Raw genomic sequence first — 24,805 nt, 5'->3', positions numbered from 1 at the left:
TTAATTTATTGTTCATTGTTTTGTTTTTGTTTTGTAACTTGAAATTTTGATTTGTCTTTTATTTTATTTTTTTGTGCTATAATGTAAATGTTGCCTTATTGTTCCTGCAGTTATCACCTGTAATTGAGGTACCACTTCTTTTTTTTATTTTATGAACTGTGTGCTATCATGTATCTGTGTGTACTTTGTTGGTGATCTAATAAATAAATAAAGTAAAATAAAAATATAAGTTAAAACTTTTTTTTTTAAAAAAAAGGAGTCTTGAGACCCGCATCGAAGCGCCACCTACCGGGTGCAATCTAAACCATTCAGGGATCCACACAATACACATGAACAAATTCATCTAAATTGGTCCTACCGTTGAGGTCAGTGACACATTAAACTTATTACAGGAAAAATTAATAATGTACAAATATTACAGATACGTCTTTCTATCAAATTCTTTGGATGGTACCACCTATTCTACTCTCAGTCAGTAATTAAAATATACAGTCCAATGCGTAGGAAGGGCATTCTCTTACAGCATTTCTACTGAACACAGATACGCCGTATAATTTGGGTTACTTCGATAGAATAGTAAATGGGAAATTTCTAGTCTAGTGCGCTCCAACAATATAGACCTCATCATAGCTCACCATTAGGCATTATTACTATAACCGCAAATATTCATAAAAAAATTGAAGAAAGATAAAAATACGGTAAAACATTGAATTTACTAGATTTATTTTGAAAACAATGTTTTCTTTGATTGAGGATGTTAATAAAGATACATTTCTCATAAATGTATATATCTCCCTGTTATATATATATTTGTAGGGCGTTAGTACAGTAACATGGTTTATTCTTAAATACTTGTAAAAGTCTATTTGTATATATATATATATATATATATATATATATATATATATATATATATATATATTTATATATATATATATATATATATATATATATTTTATTTGAGTTGAACAGTTCGTAAATATCCCACTATCGGACAAAGGTCTCGGCTATTTTTACGCAGAAATCTTTGGAGGTTATTCGACCACACTGCTTCAATATAGTTTGGTGGGTGTGGCTGTTGCTTAAGTTTAAGCAAACTACTTTTTATTGTAAGTAAATTAAATGTAAGTTTTATTCTATTTCGCTATTACTAGTCGCTTAAAGTTATTAAGCACCATAATTTATATGTCCAAAAGTTGTTAATACAACAAAGCTATTGGGCTAGTGTGCTTAGCTAGCAGGTGATGCCGATAGCAAACTGGGTCAGTAATGGACTTTGCAAATTTCAATCTAAGCTCATTATAGCATAGGCACTTTTATTAGTTTGCGATTTCCCTTGTGTAACAAAACTTTGTCTATAGATAAAAATGACGATACGATGATAATTTAATTAACGATTTTTCAAATAAGTTTATAAAATAAAAGTCGAAATGGCACGTTGATTAAAACGGCAGGATTAAACCTATAACCATTTAATTTGTTTCGTCCTTGACAGTGAAGAAAAAATGCTGAAAATCTGCCAAAATCTGCCAAATGTTAGATGAAAATCTGCCAAAGATGTATCCATAAGCGCGCGTTGAAGCAGCGTGTAATAAACTCCAAAACATTTCGCGAGAGAAGACGAGGCCTTAGGCTAGCAGGGGGGGACCTTTACAGGCTGGTACAGCTTTACTTTAAATACCATCTCAAGAATCATCGAAAGAAAAGCCGAAAAAATAATCGAAATTTTCCATTTCAATATTTTTATATTAATAACCCATGAGTACAAAAAAATCTTATATATGTATGATTCAGCTTAGGAAATCTGAAAAGCAAGCACTAAATAAATTTTTTTGAAACAAACAATAGTAACTAATAAAGTTGTAAAAATTGTAGACAACAATTCAATGAACAAAACATAAATAAATAATATTATATACGTGGCATGGTTCATAATACCGAAAGCCTCTTACGTTGTCAATATATTATTCGTGAACTCTCGTATATATTAATCCTTATATTTCTTTCTGCTATGTATAAAAATTTTCTTCTTAGCCCTACAACCATTTTGCTTTACAAGAACTAAAACCGATGTTCTTTTAATCATTGAATGCAGTATATTCTATAATTGAAAATAATAAACAATAGTAAAACAAAAGATGGTAGATTTATTCAATAGAGAAATTTCTTGTAGCCATTCGATACTTTGGGATTCTTGGCATTACATACTAATAACATTATGAATGTGAGTTTTGAATGTTTGAATGCTTGTTACTCAAATACGCAATAACGACTGGAGGGGTTTGGATGAAATTTGGAATTGAGATAGCGTATATCCTGACGTCACACAGCCTAACACTTGCGCCCCCTGCACTCGCCGGCAAAGCCACGGACGGAAGCTCAGAATCATAAAATGTTATTTTAATAGTAGAAATCAATCAATCATCAATATGTGCAACATCCACTTAGATACGACCTCTGTTTTCATCCTGCTTTGTAATAAAACCTCTATAGAAGTATGTATAATATTTTTTTTACTCGTATAGATATGTCCAAGAATAAGGCTACGTTTCTTGTATAAAAATAATCTTAGTGGCGCCGGTGAGTCCTACGCCGAGATCAATAATAAATTGCGTTAGAAGAAATAGAACATAGGTAAGCGAATCAGGATTTACTTACGTGATTAATGTCCTACTTAATTTTCCTTAGCCTTTGTTACTTAATTTTGTCTTGGATATCCTTTTAGAAATAGGTGCTAATAATACCTTTAGGAACTTATGTAAAACTATATTAATATTTGAAATAAAAGCGTTCAAAGGCTTAAAAACATAAAAGTTAAGGTACTTAAAAAGTATTAGTTGCGCCATTTGTATTCGTGATACGTCATGTTTACCTTTAAAGCAGACAGACTAACGCGCTACATGGGCATTGTTAAAGATTAAGATAATCCAATCCCACTATCTACTCCTCCAAAGAATTTAGCTTTCATATTATTATTTAGACTATTTCATTTTTGTGATGCTAGTTTCCGCCCTCAGCCTCGCCCGTTTGTGAGGTCAGTGTTTGGTACCGTAAGGCTTTTCTGTACCTCTGTCAACGTAATAGCAAAATTTCATGATGATCTGTTGCGTAATTCGATCAAACTATCGAGTAGTTAAGACGTGAAAGCGTCAACAATAAACAATCTCACTCTTGTGCTTATAATATTAGCTAGGATTCATTATATTATATATTAGATACATACTTAAGAACATATTGTCCGATGTACGATGTACTCTGTACGATGTTTTAAAATAAGCAATATTTAAATTGTTATCATTAATCAATGTACAAAGTAAATACAAATAAAACGTAACTATTAGGTGAATTTAAATTTTAGTTCAATTGCCAACTCCCACGGCAGCTGTTTCACTTGCCAAGTTAAAAAATATTTAAAGTAACTTCATGTTATATAAACCAAGTAGAGGCTTATCTTGAAAATAGAACGAAACTGAATTTTCTAATCGAAACTGGCTGAAACTGGTTAACAGAAACTTTGTACGTTATTCTATTTTATTTACTCCGTATCCTTATGCACAATAAAACAAATAAAATAAAAAGAAACACGTGTGTATTCTATATATATATATATAGAAATTAATCTTAGCTTCGTCTAATATTTTAATTTCAAATCTTATCGTTAGTTCGTAAATGTTTATATCATTTATTTTATAATATTGTTTTAAGGAAATTTCTCATTTTTACAATATGTATTCGTACACGTATTTCATAATATATTTATAATTCAACACTATAAATACCGATTACATAGATACTCAATCATAACAAATCTTAAGGTGGAGGAGAGATTTAATACATTGTTATTTTATTATTACTAAGAAATAAAAATGTAAAATTATTTTACAAAATAGATATTTTTTTTATTTGACCTGAAATATTTGTATAATAGCTTGTTCATAATAAATAGTGTAATTTGTACATTCATAGAACAGTTAAACTTGCTTTGATGTATCTACATCAAATCGCATTTTTGGCGACGTAAAGGTCACAAACACCCTTGAACCTTTACAATTGCGTCGTGAGATAGCAGCACTAAGCGCTTTCTATCGACTGTATCACGGCGAGTGCTCTGAGGAATTATTCTCTCTAATTCTTGCTTCCCCCTTCCTTCTTAAGTCCACGCGAGCTGGTTCTCGATGTCACCGCCTAACTGTGACATCAATTACATCTCGAACAAAGAAATTTGGCAACTCCTTTCTTTGTCGCACTTCCAAAAAATGGAATTCCTTACCAGCTCACGTGTTCCCCTCCTCTTACAACCCGGGTTCCTTCAAACGAGGCGTGAAGAGGCATCTTGCGGACCGGCAAGGCGAAGGCGGCTAGTGCAGAACGTTTTTCCCGTCTGTACTGGCCGTCGTCGCGTTTGGACTCTACTACCACTTACCATCAGGTGGAGTAGAGTCATTTGCCCTCCCGGCGAATATAAAAAAAATAAATATCTAATTTATAGCTGCGCTGTCTTCACAAACGAAAAATTAGCGACTTTTGCGTTGTCAATATGCATTGCTAACAAAAAATTACGTAAGTACCGTAAGTTTTCAACAGGAAATTATTACAAATTATTGCGATCGTTGGTAAGCTCCTATAATAAACAGTTGCAAAAAAATTGTATCCAACTATTTCATAGGAAACAAACCAAGTAAATTGATTCGTTGAGTTTTTTCCATATATACTTAAAATAAATAACATTTCTTACCCATTTTGCTGCGGCTCCTGGTTTTCATCAGCCTCATTACTGACGATTGATTCTAACATTTGTATTTTTAACATTTTAGATGATCACATGACAATGATTAAATTCAATCGTACACTTGACACTACACTTCATTTAAACTTCTAATCTTGATGCATTCTTGATATATATGAGATTATCTGTAACAAAAATTGTATTTTTTAAATGATTGATCAATTCTTTAATGAGTGTGTTTAATAATTCTTGTGTATTAAAACCTTATTGGTTGTGTTGCTAATGCGTCTGTCAATAAATAAGAGAAAAATAATTTATTGCAATTATAGTTTGTCTCGAAAATAATATTTTTTCATAAAGCCGGTAACTGCTTAACTGACGCGGCAATATAAGGTTTAGTCCACCATGCTACTACAATGCCGGGTGGTGGTGAAAAATAAATAAATAAAAACAATTAAAAAAAGAATAAAGGCATGGAAATTAATCGGTGCTTGCCCGAATTTGAACCTGCAAACTTCGGTTAAAATTGATGTAATCTAACCACTCAGCTATCTTAAATTAAATTTGAAAATTTCAATAATCGATTTTAAAAAGAAATACATTATACTAAAAATGAATTTATTTCCAACAGCTTATTTTACGAGGTTTCAGTTAATCGATTTAATTTATATAAAGTTTGTGGAGAAAGATTTTGTATAGCCAGCTTATATTACAGCTTTTAAATTTAAATTTAAATTAGGGATTCTCATTGCTCTCTCTCTCAGTCATTATGTGTTGAGGCCTAATCCTTTATACGCTTAGTTTTGACGCGTTAGTTAACTTGCTGCCTTTACTTCAAGCTCAAATACACAATGTAATATAATTCCAGCCCTATCATTAGGTATTTTTAATTGATTTACTCGAGCATAATAAATTCACTTGAATTCCCTCGATCACTATAATTAATTGCAATACTTTCCCGTTTCTACTTTACTACAATATCGTTTTACAAACGCAATAAATTCTGGAGGCTTAATGACTTTAGGTCGATGGAATATATGTATTTACCTTTAATTTAACTTTCATGTCTTTAGCTGTTTATAATTTTAGAACTAATTTCAATTAGTAATACGTTTTTGCTGTATTTGGATTCATTGTAGTTTTTTTTTGTTTCAACGAGGGTTTAAACGTCGGACGGATTTGATAATCAGTTCCGCTTTGCTTACTTACTGACATTGTTATTTCATTTCTTTGTTGTTGCCTGCCTAACTACCTGCTATAGACCCTTGGTGACGTCATAACAATATAATATTTGTCAATTTTTTCTCTATGCTTTCTAAAACGCAGTATCGAAGTTTTCAAATGCCCTTAGTATATATTGAATTTTCGATCTATTATGCGTAGGAGTCCGTTTCTACGCGGGGAGTGTATTCGTAAAATGCACTAATTATTGGTTTGACGTGAAGTACTTGATAGTATGGATCTAGCATCAGAGGGCACAGCGCTGTTTGATGAGGAAAGTGTGGTGCGTAGCACCCGAAACCACTGACGTAGAAGTCTTGACTCCTTTTTTAAAATATGGGCGGTGTGTTGACATGCTGAACTGGACTTGGGGGAGCGCAACAGGATTTTTTTGGTTGTTTGGGCATTTGCTTATTATGTGTATTAAATCATTGAAACAAGTGTTTAAAATATCCGTTTGGGGATGTTTTCGTTGTCTAACTTTACTTCTGTAATTAATAAATACTCCGTGTAAATTTATCTCCGAGGGTAAAAATGCTTTTTTGTTTTAATTTTGGAATGTATTCCATGGTGCTTGATATTCATGTCACATTTAAAGATATCTTAACTTAAGTCAAGTAAACCTTTTCAATACTAAACATTTTACGGTTCTTACAACTTAAGCTTTGGGTTAAACAACAACCTACGGACCAAGTGTTCTATTAATCGAGTCATCTCAGAGTGTCACCATCGCAATTAAGAAGGCGGTCCACCTATAGAGCTCTACTATAAACACGCAAGGTTGCGTTATTTTCTACATTGCACTTAAATAATATTATTGTTTTAAGATAACAAATAAAACAAGACAATGCATAATATTAATGGCTAAACATAACAACATATGTGTTACGTAACGTCAATTCAAATTGAAATTTATTTTTTCGACGTAGAAGTTTTAAAACTACCAAAGCAAAGTAATACCAATTGGGATAAAAATATACTGAAACGTCAAACAGGCGAAAGGAAATCGCCTTTTCTATTATTATTGTTGCTATTGATTAGTACCAGTTTTCAATATGACAAAGAAATGGACAGAGAGCGATTGTTTCCTTCCCAATCCCAAGAGCTCCTAAATATAAATACAATAATAATAAATTTTTAATTTAATGCATTTTATTCTAAATAACTACCAAAAAGTATATACATACAATATGGAACTTATAATATATTTAATACATTAGAAGAAAATAAAATTGATGAACGCATGTTACAATATCATTTTTCTTTCTCGTAAATATAATAACGCTATTCTCATACCTGCGTCTCTTTTGTGTAGGTAATTAATGTATGCTTTCATGTGTTCGTATAATTCCAAAATATAATGTTAAGTAATATTAATGTTGTATACATGTAGTATATACATATATAAATATACTATAATATACTATAATTATATGTTTTTCTAGGCACGGGATTGTAAAACTTCTTCAATTTTCCCAAACTTTGTAACTTTTTTTCTGCTATTGATATATTGGGTACAGCGGGATTTGAACCCAGAACCTCAGAATCTAGTCTTTATAAGCTATCCACCAGAGCAATGCGTGAATTAAACATGATCACCTATAACCCTAATTAATGATGAGAGAAAAAAATATTATCAACATTAGAATATAGATGAGACAAACATAGGAACGAAGAATGAATGTTTAATACAATAGTATAGAAAATAAATATAAATAACGACAATTGGTTTGAGGTAATATCAATAAACACGCGCGAAAAGTAATTATGAAACTTAGAAGACAAACGGCACGTGTGATTATATTCGTAAGATTATAATGGCGAGCCGTGATGTCCAGTGTTTAGAATATGGGAATCCTTACCGAAGGTTGGGGGTTTAAGTCAGTAAAACTGAATTTAATGTTTTTAATTTGTAATTACAATCTCTTGCTTGGCACTGAATAGGCTTTAGGAACCCTAAAATCTACGACTTATATATCAATCAACCCGCATTGATGTATTTCCAAAGAATTTATATTTCATTGGAATGTACTCTAAAATTTTATCTCAAGAAGCAGATACAGGTTTTGCAGTTTAAATTTACACTATTATTGTGTTAATACAGTCTGTTATACATTAAGGATATTTTATATATGAATATAATTTGTGGAACATAATTATTTCTCGTATAATTCGTCCCTTGCTCGATATCAATCGCTAAAGTTTTTGCTATGCGACGTTTGTTTAGGAAACTGATAAAACTTAGTTTTATACTCGTATGGAATACTGAAATATATGAATACGGATTAATTAAAAAAAAATAGGTGTCAAAGTCGCTCTCCTGCGGTGAAGGTGAGAACAGTAAACTGAACTCTCGACTACAAGGACAAGGAAGACAGTTCGGCGCTAACCTCTCCCTGAGCCCTCTTTAAATCTGCCCTTGCAGCTCACATTTACTATTTTCAAACTTTTTTTCATGATTTGGTCTAAAGTCATCAACAATTTTATCTCAAGACGCATTACGTCTTACCGTGGAGAGCTGGACACCCACTAATCGGTAAGAAACATACAATTCTAATATGTTACAAATGACAAAACAATAATAGCGCGATTTAGGATTTTGTCAATAAATACTAAAAAATTAATAGTATGCAAATATATATTTTTTCGGTTTTATTTAATATACTATTGTATAATATTTAATTCGTACTTTTTTCTAATAACAGTTATTACAAGTGAAATTTTATAAAATAAATGTTTACATTTTTGTTTGAGGGTAGATACATACAATAATATTAATTTTAATTGAATTCGTTTTTTTTGGGAAATAAAAACGTCGTAAAGAAATCAGTATGTGTCTAATCCCATTGGAGTAGCGTGGTAGAATGAGCTCTAAAAACCTCCTTATCAGAGAAAATTGTATAATGAATAATGGTTTTATTTATTGCCTATAAAAAAATTGATAATATTTGTTCCAATTCAGTCTATTAACATAGTTAGTTAGTTCTCTTATTAGGCGCGCTCCTCTTTATGATTGATAATATCAACTCATACATGTATACATGCACATATAATTCAGTATATAATAACATTATAGTTATGCCAAGTGATATCAGAACTTAATACTAATTATTTCGATAAGATATCCAAGATATTTTTTAATAATTCTGTATTTATATAATATAATTGTATCATTTTTTCAGGTTAAGTAAATGTACGTCCAATAGCAAGATTAAGCAAGAACAAGAATATTACAGTTTAAAAAATATTACAGTTTGAGATGCATTGTAAAATATTTGGACATTGAAAATCTGGCCATAAAGAATGTAGTACTCGTAACCCCATGCATTATTTTTATATCGTCCAACAGATTTCCGCAAGCAATTTTACTAAAAAAACGAATTAATGACTTATTTTTACTTTCTTTATATAATTCTATATGAATTGTACGTTCCAACAAAAAGCGCTTCGCACCATATGATTATATTTAATATTTTAAGGTTAATATTTCTTAAAGAGCCTTTGTCTATGTGCGGTGTGGATCACTTACCATCAGGTAGACATTTGCCCGTCTGCCTAAAATTTAAATAAAAAAGTGAGACAGACAAATTTCTACACTAGTAGCTCAATATTTCTAAGACCTCCTTGTACTGTATTAAATATAAATTGTGTAGTTTCAGATACATTTAACACAGTAATATATGTCATTGCTTGGCGAAAATATACTTGATGATCGACAGCAAAGATCATCCCGATACAGCAGACATATTAAGCCGACCCAATCACATACCGGCTAACTATGTAGGTACGGTCCTCTCTATCTACCACCTGAAACGGGTTGTATTTATAGAGCGCGAGCGAAAATTTCGATGGCGTGATTCTAAATTGTTTTAATGTTTTATTGAATACACATATTCATATATTTAAAACATGTCATATTTTAAAAAAAATTTTAATTTTATTTTTTAACAATTATTTTAAGGTCTTGATACAAAGAAAAACCCATGAATAGTGTAATTTAATTTTATTTCATCTAAACAGTTTTAGGGACAGTACACAGGACATAATAGATAAGTATGTAATTGTTATAAATCTATAAAATCACAGTCTTAAAAAGTATTAACAGTCAGAAGATATATGGCTTTTATATATATTTGTTTATTTTAGAAGTTTGTTGATTTACAAAATTTTATTGTAAGCAAATAATAAATAAATTGTAATATGATATATCTATGTATATATCTCGATTCTTTTCAGAAGAACCTAAAACTTTTGAAAGCTTTATTTATACTTAATGCTGTAAAATGACGATTCAAAAAGCTTCTAAGAAACTACTTGTAAAGTTTATTTTGAATTTATTTGTTTATATATTATTTGTTACAGTGTGGTACAAAAATAAATGATATCACATAATTATGTCTAAATATTAATGTAACATAAGATATAAAGCTTATATCATACAATTACACATTGGGTACTAACTCGTACCAACTCAAATATTAATTAATATACTGTCGGTATCACTGACTTTTAAAATTACTCTACTAGGTATACCCCTTATAGCTTATTCTTAATAAGTCTTATTTATCAAAAGGTATTGAAAGTTCCATCGCCACTTTAAAATCAAAATGTTTTTAAAATGGGATGGCAGAGGATTGTATTGTAATGGTGTTTTAGTGGGTATTCCTATGTTCGGGGTGCACTCGGCGCCTTGGACACCGGCGAGCTCCACATACCACCCCCCTGTTCCCGTGGGGGGAAAAAAAGGGATCGTAACACTTCCTAACTTTTTGCCAAACTTTATAACTTTGGACTGCTACTGATATATTGTGTTCGGTGGGATTTGAACCCACAACCTCAGAATGTGGCCTTTATATCCACCATAGCAATACATGAATTAAACATTATCACCTAATTCAAGATGAGAGAAAAAAAATTATCAACATGAGAATATAGATGAGACAAACGTGGGAACGAAGAATGAATACTCAATACAATAGTATAGATAATAAAATAAATGACGACAACTGGTTTGAGGTAATATCAATAAACACGCGCGAAAAGTAATAATGAAGCTTAGAAGACAAACGGCACGTGTGATTATATTCGTAAGATTATAATGGCTAGCCGTCATGGTCCAGTGTGTAGAATATGGGAATCCTTACCGAAGACTGGGTTTAAGTCAGTAAAATTGAATTTTAATGTGTTCAATTTGTATTTACAATTTTTGCTTGGCGCTGAATAGGCCTTAGGAGACCGGAAATCTACGACCTAGATATCAATCAACCTTTTATTTCATTTATATTTCATTGGAATGTACTCTAAAATTTTACCCCAAGAAGCAGATTCAGGTTTTGCAGTTTAAATATACACTGTTATTATGTTTATAAACTATGATATACATATTAATGTCTATAATGTATATTAATACATTATAGACATTAATGTATATTAATACATTATAGACATTTATGTATGAATATAATTTTTGGAACACAATAATTTCTCGTATAATTCGTCCGTTGCTCGATATCAATGGCTAAAGTTTTTGCTATGCGACCTTTGTTTAGAAACTGCTTTCAAAGTTTTAAACTGGTGTAAAATACATAATATATTGCATGCATATATAACGTAAATGAATTATTTCTAAGAAATCCTATGAAATTCCTAAGGAATTAGAAAAAAAAAGTTGTAGTATAGTGAATTAATTAAAAAAAGGTGTCAAATTGGCCCCTGCGGTTGAAATGATCACCACTTTTTTTTCATGACTTGGTCAAAGTGGAATCATCTCATGTCGTATATACGCTTTGACACGTATATACGACTTACCGAGGAGACCAGGACCCCCACTAATAGGTAAGAAACATACAATTCTAATATGTAACAAATGACAAAACAATAATAGCGCGATTTAGGATTTTGTCAATAAATACTAAAAAATTAATAGTAGGCAAATATATATTTTTTCGGTTTTATTTAATATACTATTGTATAATATTTAATTCGTATTTTTTTCTAATAACAGTTATTACAAGTGAAATATTATAAAATAAATTTTACTTTTTTGTTAGAGGGTAGATACATAAAATAATATTAACTGGAAGTGCCAAACGATAGTCGTTGCTATATCAAAATTCAAAGTCAAAAATCTTTATTCAATATAGAAGCGTTACATTTCCTTATTGATTGTCATAAATCTACCAACGGTTTGGATATAAACACCTCAGATCTGGGAAGAACCGGCGAAAGAAACTTAACGTTTTTTTTTTTAATATCTCATCCTTTACAATAAGTAATATACAACAATAGTCAAATTATATACAGCTTTTTTTTTATTTGAAATAACCTGGAGGCGATCGTTTTATTCCCAGGTTGTGCAATTGTCCGTGGAGTACCGGCTTAGAATAGTACTCCCCCAATCTCATCCCGTGGGTGTCGTAAGAGGCGACTGAGGGACGGGGAAAAGGGGGGATGGGCAGCAGCGTCCCCCCTCCCATAAACATCTTACCGCCAGGCGTGTTGGCGAGCGCAGTAGGGGACTGCGCTCGCCAACACGCCTGCCCAGCGCGGCGAGTATGGGCAAACCCCTCCCTTAATGGCAGATGCGCCCAAAAAAAAGGCCCCCAGTTACCGGCAAGCCCGCTAGGCCCGACCAAGGTAGCGGTCGCGGTATCGGCAGGGCAGAGGGTGCTAAGAATCACCGGTTCACGGCAGGCTACCGTATAAAACGACTGAACATGGCAACGTATAATGGACGCTCGATGAGGCTGGACCATCACCTCGCCGAATTAGAAGTAGAGTTAAGTCATATAAACTGGCATATACTGGGGTTATCTGAAGTCCGAAGACAGGGGGAGGACAGGTAGCGTACCTTGTCCTAAAACTTTCCGACAGGTACTCCCTGAAGGTCGTACAGGTATATGCGCCAACTTCGACATACTCTGATGATGTGGTCGAAGCGATGTACGAGGACATCGCAAAGGCCCTCAACGACACCTCGAAGGCCCACTACAATGTTGTTATGGGAGACTTTAATGCTAAAGTGGGAGTACAAGATAGCGGTGAATCGAAAGTCGGACCTTACGACTTGGGCTGCAGAAATCACAGGAGGAAAATGCTGGTAAACTTTCTCGAAGTGCAGGGGCTTTTTTTGATGAATTCGTTCTTTCAAAAGAAGCATCAGAGGAGGTGGACCTGGCGAAGCCCCGATAACGTGACAAGGAACGAGATAGACTTTATCATTTCGAATAAAAGGCACATATTTAGAGATGTTTCAGTGATCAACAGGCTTAATACCGGAAGTGATCACCGCTTGGTTCGAGGCACTCTAAATATCAACTTAAAAGCCGAAAGATCGAGAATGATGAGGTCTACTCTCCGACCTACCATGCTCCAAGCTGCTCAAGGCTCCGAAAAGTTCCAAATGGAACTTCAAAATCAATTCACCGCGTTGGAAACCATAAGCAGCATTGATGAGAGAACCGACACGCTGGTCAAAATACTGCAAAACACATCCCGCAAGTGTTTTCCGCCACAGAGAAGAGACAACGCACCAAAACTCTCTGCTGAGACACTCGAGCTCATGAGAAAACGACGAGAACTACCATCGTTTTTGTCAGATAAGGCCTTAAACCGAACAATAAAAACGCTGACGCAACGCGATCTCCGACGCTCCAATACCCGTGCCATCAAGGCTGCGATTGAGCAAAATCGGGGATCGAAAGTATTCGCTCGCAAGTTTGGGAGGCCGCGTCTGACAAAACTTAAAACTGAAAATGGTGGGGTCGTTACCTCTAGGCCTGAGATTATCGGAGAAGTAGAGAGGTTTTATGGGCAGTTGTTCTCTTCAAGATCGGATAAACCCGTGGGAATCAGTATTGATGATCAGCGCGCCCCTCTCATGCGCCATTACTCCGAGGAGCTCCCGGTCGTTGACCAAGGAGAGATTAGGGCGGCTCTAGAACAGCTTAAAAACAACAAAGCTCCGGGAGATGACGGAATCACAACAGAGTTGCTTAAGGCAGGCGGGACTCCGGTCCTGAAAGAGCTAGCAAGCCTCTTTAATTCCGTCATCCAACATGGCAAGACCCCGGAAACGTGGAGCGGGAGTAAGGTGGTACTGTTTTTCAAGAAAGGTGATAAAACCCTCTTGAAAAACTACAGACCAATCTCCCTCCTGAGTCACGTGTATAAGCTGTTCTCAAGAGTCGTCACGAACCGTCTCGCCAGACGACTTGACGAGTTCCAGCCCCCAGAGCAAGCCGGCTTTCGATCAGGCTACAGCACCGTGGACCACATCCATACTGTTCGGCAGATTGTGCAGAAGACCGAAGAGTACAATCAGCCGCTGTGTATGGCATTTGTGGACTACGAGAAAGCCTTCGACTCCATCGAAATCTGGGCAGTGCTCGACTCATTGCAGAGATGTCATATCGATTGGAGATATATCGAGGTACTGAGATGTCTGTACAACGCCGCTACAATGACTGTCCACATCCAGGACTGTAAGACGAAGGCGATCCAACTGCGCAGAGGGGTGAGACAGGGGGATGTAATATCCCCGAAACTGTTCACCAACGCGTTGGAAGACGTTTTCAAAACGCTGGATTGGACTAGGTATGGAGTCAATGTAAACGGCGAGTACATCTCACACCTTCGATTTGCCGACGATATCGTCATCATAGCAGAGTCGCTGGAACAACTCACCGAAATGCTGTGTAGCCTAGGCGAGTCTTCCCGGTGTGTCGGTCTCGGTATGAACTTGGACAAGACCAAGGTCATGTTCAATAGGCATGTCGTGCCGGGACCGATATACGTCGAGGGAAAACCTCTCGAAGTTGTTAGTGAATATACCTACCTAGGACAGATAATACAAGTCGGTAGGAACAACTTCGAGAAGGAAGCCGATCGAAGAATTCGCTTGGGATGTGCAGCATGGATTGGGCGGGACTAGTCCACAAATTCAAAGTCGCTCAGCGTGCTATGGAGCGAGCTATGCTCGGAGTATCTTTGAAGGATAAGATCAGAAATTAGATTATCCGGAAAAGAACCGGAGTCACCGACATAGCTTGCAAAATTAGCAGGCTGAAGTGGCAGTGGGCTGGTCACGTATGTCGTAGTCGAGTCCTAGAGTGTAGACCGCGAATCGGCAAGCGCAGCGTAGGGCGCCCTCCAGCCAGGTGGACCGACGACCTTAAGAAGGTGGCGGGCACCAACTGGATGCGGAAGGCGGAGGACAGGGAGCTTTGGCGCACCTTGGGAGAGGCCTATGTTCAGCAGTGGACAACGATTGGCTGTTGATTGATTGATTGATTTGTGCAATCATTTAAAAAGTCATCGAATGTGTAATATCCTTTAGCACACAAGCGTTCCTTAACGATTCTTTTAAATTTCACATTTGATTATTTTTGAACGTTTTCTGGGATCCTGTTGTAAAAGCGTATAAATTGTCCCATAAAAAAATTACTAACCCTGAGGATCTGATAGTAGTGGTTGTAAGTTTATACTTGTTCCTGGTGTTAACAGTATGTACGTCACAATTTCTAGGAAAATCTTTTATGTTTTTGCGTACATACATAACATTATCAAATATATATTGAGAAACGACACTCATTATTTTAATTTCTTTAAATTTACATCTTAGTGAATTTTTTGAGCCCAGGTTATAAATTGCACGAATAGCCCTCTTCTGCAGTACAAAAATCGTAATAATATCGGCTGCATTACCCCAGAGTAGAATGCCATAAGACATTATACTGTGGAAATAACTAAAATACACTAGGCGAGCCGTATCTACATCAGTCAACACATTCTAATTTTTATTACTGCGAAAGCTACAGAGCTGAGTCTATTTGCCAATGTATTTATATGAGGGCCCCATTGAAACTTAGAATCTATTGTGATACCAAGAAATTCTGTTGCTTCTACAGCATCTAAAAGCTTCCCCGTTTAAAAGTACATTCGTTTTTACATATTTCACGTTTGGAATAGTGAATTTAATACATTTTTTCTTTTTACTGTTTAACAGTAAATTATTAACACTAAACCAATGTACTGTTTCAGAGAGAGCATTTTTCACCTCGTCATATATTGATAAACATCTTTTTATTTTAAACATTAAGGAAGTGTCATCAGCAAACAATACTATCTCATGTTTGTTATTTAGTAGATGTGGCAAGTCATTTATATAAATGAGGAAGAGAAATGGACCAAGAATAGATCCTTGCGGGACCCCCATACCAACTGGAGCCCCGGGAGATTTCTTTCCATTTATATCAACCCTCTAAATTCGATTGCTAAAATACGATATCAGGAGGCTGAGTGCTGTGTCTTTAATCCCATAGTGACGTAGTTTCCTGATCAACGTTTCCTGTCGCACACAATTAGTATAAATAAAGCGTTAGATAAGTTACAAAATATCCCTATGGCATCCTGTGACTCTTCCCAGGCTCGATAACTATTTTCAATGAGCTTGACACCAGCATCGGTTGTCGAGCGACCCTTGTAACGCGAAATTGTTTATTGTGCAGCAACTTGTATGTATCAAAATGTACTAACATTTTATTGAGCATTAATTTTTGAAAAATCTTGCTAAGCGTTGGTAGTAAAGAGATGGGTCTATAATTGTTTGGGTCTGAAGTACTACCAGATTTGAAAATAGGAATTACCTTACTATGTTTCATTAGGGTCAGGAAACACGCCACTAAGAATGCAATTATTAAATATAATAACAAGATAAGGTGCAATTACATCAATAACCGACTTAACTACCTTAACAAAGATACCCCATAGATCGGCCGTTTTCTTAACATCCAATAAATTGAAAGTTCTTATTATATTTTTAACACTTACAGTATAAATGTTAAAGCAAATGTTACATTTAGCAACATTGTTTTTTAATAACGATTCAGCGACGGTAGGAAAGGAATTAAGTGATTTGGTAGTCAATATTGGAATGTGAGCAAAAAACTTTAAGAATCATATTTACATAACAAAGAAGACATAACGTAAGTGAAAAGGTTTTTTAACCGTTTTTAACAGTGAGAAGATATATGAGATTTATTAATATACTATATACTTTATTATTAATATACTATTTATTTAATATACTATTGTATAATATTTTAGAAGTTTGTTGATTTACAAAATTTTATTGTAAGCAAATAATAAATAAATTGTAATATGATATATCTATGTATATATCTCGATTCTTTTCAGAAGAACCTAAAACTTTTGAAAGCTTTATTTATACTTAATGCTGTAAAATGACGATTCAAAAAGCTTCTAAGAAACTACTTGTAAAGTTTATTTTGAATTTATTTGTTTTATTTTATGCAATATTTATGGAACACCATTAATTTATATATTATTTGTTATAGTGTGGTACAAAAATAAATGATATCACATAATTATGTCTAAATATTAATGTAACATAAGATATAAAGCTTATATCATACAATTACACATTGGGTACTAACTCGTACCAACTCAAATATTAATTAATATACTGTCGGTATCACTGACTTTTAAAATTACTCTACTAGGTATACCCCTTATAGCTTATTCTTAATAAGTCTTATTTATCAAAAGGTATTGAAAGGTCCATCGCCACTTTAAAATCAAAATGTTTTTAAAATGGGATTGCAGAGGATTGTATCAATGGTGTTTTAGTGGGTATTCCTATGTTCGGGGTGCACTCGGCGCCTTGGACACCGGCGAGCTCCACATACCACCCCCCTGGTCCCGTGGGGGGAAAAAAAGGGGTCGTAACACTTCCTAACTTTTTGCCAAACTTTATAACTTTGGACTGCTACTGATATATTGGGTTCGGTGGGATTTGAACCCACAACCTCACAATGTGGCCTTTATATCCACCATAGCAATACATGAATTAAACATTATCACCTAATTCAAGATGAGAGAAAAAAAATTATCAACATTAAAATATAGATGAGACTAACGTGGGAACGAAGAATGAATACTTAATACAATAGTATAGATAATAAAATAAATGACGACAACTGGTTTGAGGTAATATCAATAAACACGCGCGAAAAGTAATAATGAAGCTTAGAAGACAAACGGCACGTGTGATTATATTCGTAAGATTATAATGGCGAGCCGTGATGGTCTAGTGTGTAGAATATGGGAATCCTTACCGAAGACTGGGTTTAAGTCGGTAAAATTGAATTTTAATGTGTTCAATTTGTATTTACAATTTCTTGCTTGGCGCTGAATAGGCCTTAGGAAACCGGAAATCTACGACCTAGATATCAATCAACCTTTTATTTCATTTATATTTCATTGGAATGTACTCTAAAATTTTACCCCAAGAAGCAGATTCAGGTTTTGCAGTTTAAATATACACTGTTATTATGTTTATAAACCATGATATACATTAATATACATTATAGACATTTATGTATGAATATAATTTTTGGAACACAATAATTTCTCGTATAATTCGTTTGCTCGATATCAATGGCTAAAGTTTTTGCTATGCGACCTTTGTTTAGAAACTGCTTTCAAATTTTTAAACTGGTATAAAATACATAATATATTGCATGCATTTATAACGTAAATGAATTATTTCTAAGAAATCCAATGAAATTCCTAAGGAATTAGAAAAGAAAAGTTGTAGTATAGTGAAGTAATTAAAAAAGGTGTCAAATTGGCCCCTTCGGTTGAAATGATCACCACTTTTTTTTCATGACTTGGTCAAAGTGAAATCATCTCATGTCGTATATACGCTTTGACACGTATATACGACTTACCGAGGAGACCAGGACCCCCACTAATAGGTAAGAAACATACAATTCTAATATGTAACAAATGACAAAACAATAATAGCGCGATTTAGGATTTTGTCAATAAATACTAAAAAATTAATAGTATGCAAATATATATTTTTTCGGTTTTATTTAATATACTATTGTATAATATTTAATTCGTATTTTTTTCTAATAACAGTTATTACAAGTGAAATATTATAAAATAAATTTTACTTTTTTGTTTGAGGGTAGATACATAAAATAATATTAACTGGAAGTGCCAAACGATAGTCGTTTCTATATCAAAATTCAAAGTCAAAAATCTTTATTCAATATAGAAGCGTTACATTTCCTTATTGATTGTCATAAATCTACCACCGGTTTGGATATAAACACCTCAGATCTGGGAAGAACCGGCGAAAGAAACTTAACGGTTTTTTTTAATATCTCATCCTTTACAATAAGTAATATACAACAATAGTCAAATTATATACAGCTTTTTTTTTATTTGAAATAACCTGGAGGCGATCGTTTTATTCCCAGGTTGTGCAATCATTTAAAAAGTCATCGAATGTGTAATATCCTTTAGCACACAAGCGTTCCTTAACGATTCTTTTAAATTTCACATTTGATTATTTTTGAACGTTTTCTGGGATCCTGTTGTAAAAGCGTATAAATTGTCCCATAAAAAAATTACTAACCCTGAGGATCTGATAGTAGTGGTTGTAAGTTTATACTTGTTCCTGGTGTTAACAGTATGTACGTCACAATTTCTAGGAAAATCTTTTATGTTTTTGCGTACATACATAACATTATCAAATATATATTGAGAAACGACACTCATTATTTTAATTTCTTTAAATTTACATCTTAGTGAATTTTTTGAGCCCAGGTTATAAATTGCACGAATAGCCCTCTTCTGCAGTACAAAAATCGTAATAATATCGGCTGCATTACCCCAGAGTAGAATGCCATAAGACATTATACTGTGGAAATAACTAAAATACACTAGGCGAGCCGTATCTACGTCAGTCAACACATTCTAATTTTTATTACTGCGAAAGCTACAGAGCTGAGTCTATTTGCCAATGTATTTATATGAGGGCCCCATTGAAGCTTAGAATCTATTGTGATACCAAGAAATTCTGTTGCTTCTACAGCATCTAAAAGCTTCCCCGTTTAAAAGTACATTCGTTTTTACATATTTCACGTTTGGAATAGTGAATTTAATACATTTTTTCTTTTTACTGTTTAACAGTAAATTATTAACACTAAACCAATGTACTGTTTCAGAGAGAGCATTTTTCACCTCGTCATATATTGATAAACATCTTTTTATTTTAAACATTAAGGAAGTGTCATCAGCAAACAATACTATCTCATGTTTGTTATTTAGTAGATGTGGCAAATCATTTATATAAATGAGGAAGAGAAATGGACCAAGAATAGATCCTTGCGGGACCCCCATACCAACTGGAGCCCAGGGAGATTTCTTTCCATTTATATCAACCCTCTAAATTCGATTGCTAAAATACGAAATCAGGAGGCTGAGTGCTGTGTCTTTAATCCCATAGTGACGTAGCTTCCTGATCAACGTTTCCTGTCGCACACAATTAGTATAAATAAAGCGTTAGATAAGTTACAAAATATCCCTATGGCATCCTGTGACTCTTCCCAGGCTCGATAACTATTTTTAATGAGCTTGACACCAGCATCGGTTGTCGAGCGACCCTTGTAACGCGAAATTGTTTATTGTGCAGTAACTTGTATGTATCAAAATGTACTAACATTTTATTGAGCATTAATTTTTGAAAAATCTTGCTAAGCGTTGGTAGTAAAGAGATGGGTCTATAATTGTTTGGGTCTGAAGTACTACCAGATTTGAAAATAGGAATTACCTTACTATGTTTCATTAGGGTCAGGAAACACGCCACTAAGAATGCAATTATTAAATATAATAACAAGATAAGGTGCAATTACATCAATAACCGACTTAACTACCTTAACAGAGATACCCCATAGATCGGCCGTTTTCTTAACATCCAATAAATTGAAAGTTCTTATTATATTTTTAACACTTACAGTATAAATTTTAAAGCAAATGTTACATTTAGCAACATTGTTTTTTAGTAACGATTCAGCGACGGTAGGAAAGGAATTAAGTGATTTGGTAGTCAATATTGGAATGTGAGCAAAAAACTTTAAGAATCATATTTACATAACAAAGAAGACATAACGTAAGTGAAAAGGTTTTTTAACCGTTTTTAACAGTGAGAAGATATATGAGATTTATATATGTATATATATATGTATTTATTTGTTTATTTTAGAAGTTTGTTGATTTACAAAATTTTATTGTAAGCAAATAATAAATAAATTGTAATATGATATATCTATGTATATATCTCGATTCTTTTCAGAAGAACCTAAAACTTTTGAAAGCTTTATTTATACTTAATGCTGTAAAATGACGATTCAAAAAGCTTCTAAGAAACTACTTGTAAAGTTTATTTTGAATTTATTTGTTTTATTTTATGCAATATTTATGGAACACCATTAATTTATATATTATTTGTTATAGTGTGGTACAAAAATAAATGATATCACATAATTATGTCTAAATATTAATGTAACATAAGATATAAAGCTTATATCATACAATTACACATTGGGTACTAACTCGTACCAACTCAAATATTAATTAATATACTGTCGGTATCACTGACTTTTAAAATTACTCTACTAGGTATACCCCTTATAGCTTATTCTTAATAAGTCTTATTTATCAAAAGGTATTGAAAGGTCCATCGCCACTTTAAAATCAAAATGTTTTTAAAATGGGATTGCAGAGGATTGTATCAATGGTGTTTTAGTGGGTATTCCTATGTTCGGGGTGCACTCGGCGCCTTGGACACCGGCGAGCTCCACATACCACCCCCCTGGTCCCGTGGGGGGAAAAAAAGGGGTCGTAACACTTCCTAACTTTTTGCCAAACTTTATAACTTTGGACTGCTACTGATATATTGGGTTCGGTGGGATTTGAACCCACAACCTCACAATGTGGCCTTTATATCCACCATAGCAATACATGAATTAAACATTATCACCTAATTCAAGATGAGAGAAAAAAAATTATCAACATTAAAATATAGATGAGACTAACGTGGGAACGAAGAATGAATACTTAATACAATAGTATAGATAATAAAATAAATGACGACAACTGGTTTGAGGTAATATCAATAAACACGCGCGAAAAGTAATAATGAAGCTTAGAAGACAAACGGCACGTGTGATTATATTCGTAAGTGTGATTGCATTCGACAATTGCAAACGGCTGTATGTAATCGCTACGCAAATAATTATTATAAAACAGTATATAAGTCGATAATCGGGAGTGAACTTTTGAAAAATAGTTAAAGTTTGTGTTAATGACAATAATTTTATGTGTTAAATTATATCTAAATGTGAATTATATAAATTAAAACTACAAATTTCAAATTTTATTTGTTAAATTGCAATAGTAGTGTGCAGTGTTTGAAGTGAACGCGTAAGCGACGCTTATTTCCCGGCGCTTATGACCTTTTGGTCGCTGGTTTGACTGCAATTCAACAATCGGTCTGTTAAGCAGAGTTACTCTTAGCTTTTTTTCTACCTACATTTTTTGTGATAATAATATATATGCAAAATGGATTGTAAACATTGTTCAGAGATCGTAAGACCAGAAGAAATGATTAGATGTACGGCTTGTCAAAGTATGTATCATTACTCATGTGTTGGTATAAATGAAAGCGACTTTAAAAAGATTCTGCCTATGAATAAAGCTAAATGGAAATGTCCAGTTTGCAAAATATCTAAGAAAAATAATATAAGTCCAAAATTAAATATGATCTCTGATAAAATAAATACAAATCAAGCCCAAATCATAGATATTAAATCGTTGATTGCACATTTTGATGAGCGCTTCAATAGTTTGCATTACACAATGGAGTCATTCAAATCTTTTATTACTGATGAATTTAAAAAGCTCTCAGAATCTGTTACTTTTTGGTCTACAAAAATTAATACGATCGAGTCTTCCATTAATTCTGTTGTTGATCGAATGAATGATCTAGATAAGGAAGTTACTAAAATAGAAAATTATGAAACAGAACTCGTGGAGTTGAAACTTAAGCTTAGAGAATTATCGGAAAACACTAACAGAAATGAACAGTGGGTGCGTCGCTCTAATATTCAAATAAATGGTATTCCACAAAATAAGGGCGAAAACTTAGTCCATATTATTAAGACCCTTGCTGATAAAAGTGGTTACCCCATAAATTTTAATACCGATGTTGATTTTGTAACAAGGGTAGCGGTAAGGAATGATTCGTCTGAAAATAAATCGCGTCCCATTATTTTAAAAATGCAAGCACGTTACAAAAAGGATGATTTTCTTTCATCGTTAAGGAAGTTAAAAAATCTGAAAGCATGCGACATTGGTTTTTCAGGCAGAAATAATCCTATTTACATAAATGACCACCTGTCCACTTACAACAAGGCTCTTTTGAATGAAGCTCGACGAAAATGCAAAGAGAAAAGTTACTTATTCTGCTGGGTTCGAAATTGCACTGTTATGGTTCGTAAGACTAACAATTCACCAGTTATTCACATTACTTCCAAAGAGTGTTTAAACAAAATTTTATAAGCGTTATTAATTTGTTGGTTTATAATATTAAAGTATGTTACTTTGTTCAGTTTTTTAAGAATATTTTTTGTAGTTTTATATTTTTACTTGTTTTCGTTAATATTTTAATTATATTTATTAAGAAAATTAGGCTGATATTGTATTGTTTTATGGACTTGAAGGTATGTTTTAATTCTTATCTGGCATCTAGGTGCATTGAAAAGCTATTTCTCTTTAATATTATTACTCACAATAATTATAATTTAAAATATATATTACTATGTACTTAAATATTTATTATCAAAATGTTAGAGGATTGCGCACTAAAACTTTACAGTTCTATTTTAATTTGTTAAATTCCAATTATGACGTAATTTGTCTAAGCGAGACCTGGTTACTTCCTAATATCTTTGATGAAGAACTCTTCGATTCACGCTATAACGTATACCGGAATGATCGTGACTATGCACTTCTAGGGGTAAGTAAGGGTGGTGGTACACTTATAGCAGTACGTCGTGGCATCTATGTCGACATGCAACACTCTAGGACACCAATGTCTCTTCCAGGTGCTGATATAACTTTTGTTAATATAGTGGTCGGACAGGGTTTAAGTAAACAAAAACTACGACTTTTCTGTTGCTATTTCCCTCAAAATCAACACCAGAGCGATTCTGAAGCCACATTTTTTGAGTTCTTATCAGATTTAAATTTGAATAACCCTTTTGATAAATATATTGTTGTAGGAGATTTCAACATGGGAGATATTGTGTGGTCACATAACTCTGAAAATACGCTAGCTATCCAAAACCCATCCGAAAATAATTTAATTATGCAACTATTTGCTTTTATGTGCTTCTCTGGCTGGTGTCAGTATAATGGGATTTTTAATGGTAATAATAGACTATTGGATCTCGTTCTGTCTAACTGTAGTTGTTCGGTCGATAGAACAACACCATTATCTTTGCCTGAAGACGTTCATCATCCGTCTCTCTCTGTGTTGACGGATATTATGTTGAATGATTCAAATTTACGTTATGCTCCTCGAATTGTTCGTCGCTTTCATGTTGCTGACTACAACGCAATTAACAATGAGCTAAATAATATTGATTGGGTGGAACAATTCGAAACATGTGATATAATTAACGCAGTAGATAAGTTTTATTTAATAGTTAATAATATTGTGGATCGCTTTGTACCAGCTAAAACAGTATACGATATCAATAAATATCCTGTATGGTTTAGCAAGTTTTTAATTAAATTGATTAAAAAGAAATTACAAGTGCATAAACGATGGAAAATTTATGGTCATAATAGTGACTATGACAAATTTGCTGACCTTCGACACAGAACTAAATTGATGGAAAGAGAGTGTTATAATGTCTTTATTGCTAGGGCTGAAGATAATATTCATCACAGTTCTCGGAAATTCTGGTCATTTATAAA

At 33.5% G+C, this 24,805-nt stretch overlaps 1 protein-coding gene across 1 annotated transcript in view; it reads right to left on the bottom strand.

Annotated features, from left to right (window-relative positions):
• Positions 1–24,805, bottom strand: part of LOC126771828 (rap1 GTPase-activating protein 1) — a 296,244-nt gene that overhangs the window by 194,488 nt on the left and 76,951 nt on the right. The window contains exon 2 of the mRNA XM_050491952.1: positions 4,736–4,911. Coding sequence (XP_050347909.1) covers positions 4,736–4,809 — 74 coding nt within the window. The 5' untranslated portion in view covers positions 4,810–4,911. The remainder of the gene's footprint in view (positions 1–4,735; positions 4,912–24,805) is intronic.

Source organism: Nymphalis io, chromosome 11 (genome assembly GCF_905147045.1).
Source record: "Nymphalis io chromosome 11, ilAglIoxx1.1, whole genome shotgun sequence".
NCBI lineage: Eukaryota > Metazoa > Arthropoda > Insecta > Lepidoptera > Nymphalidae > Nymphalis > Nymphalis io.
This window is presented reverse-complemented; position numbering and strand designations above follow the sequence as displayed.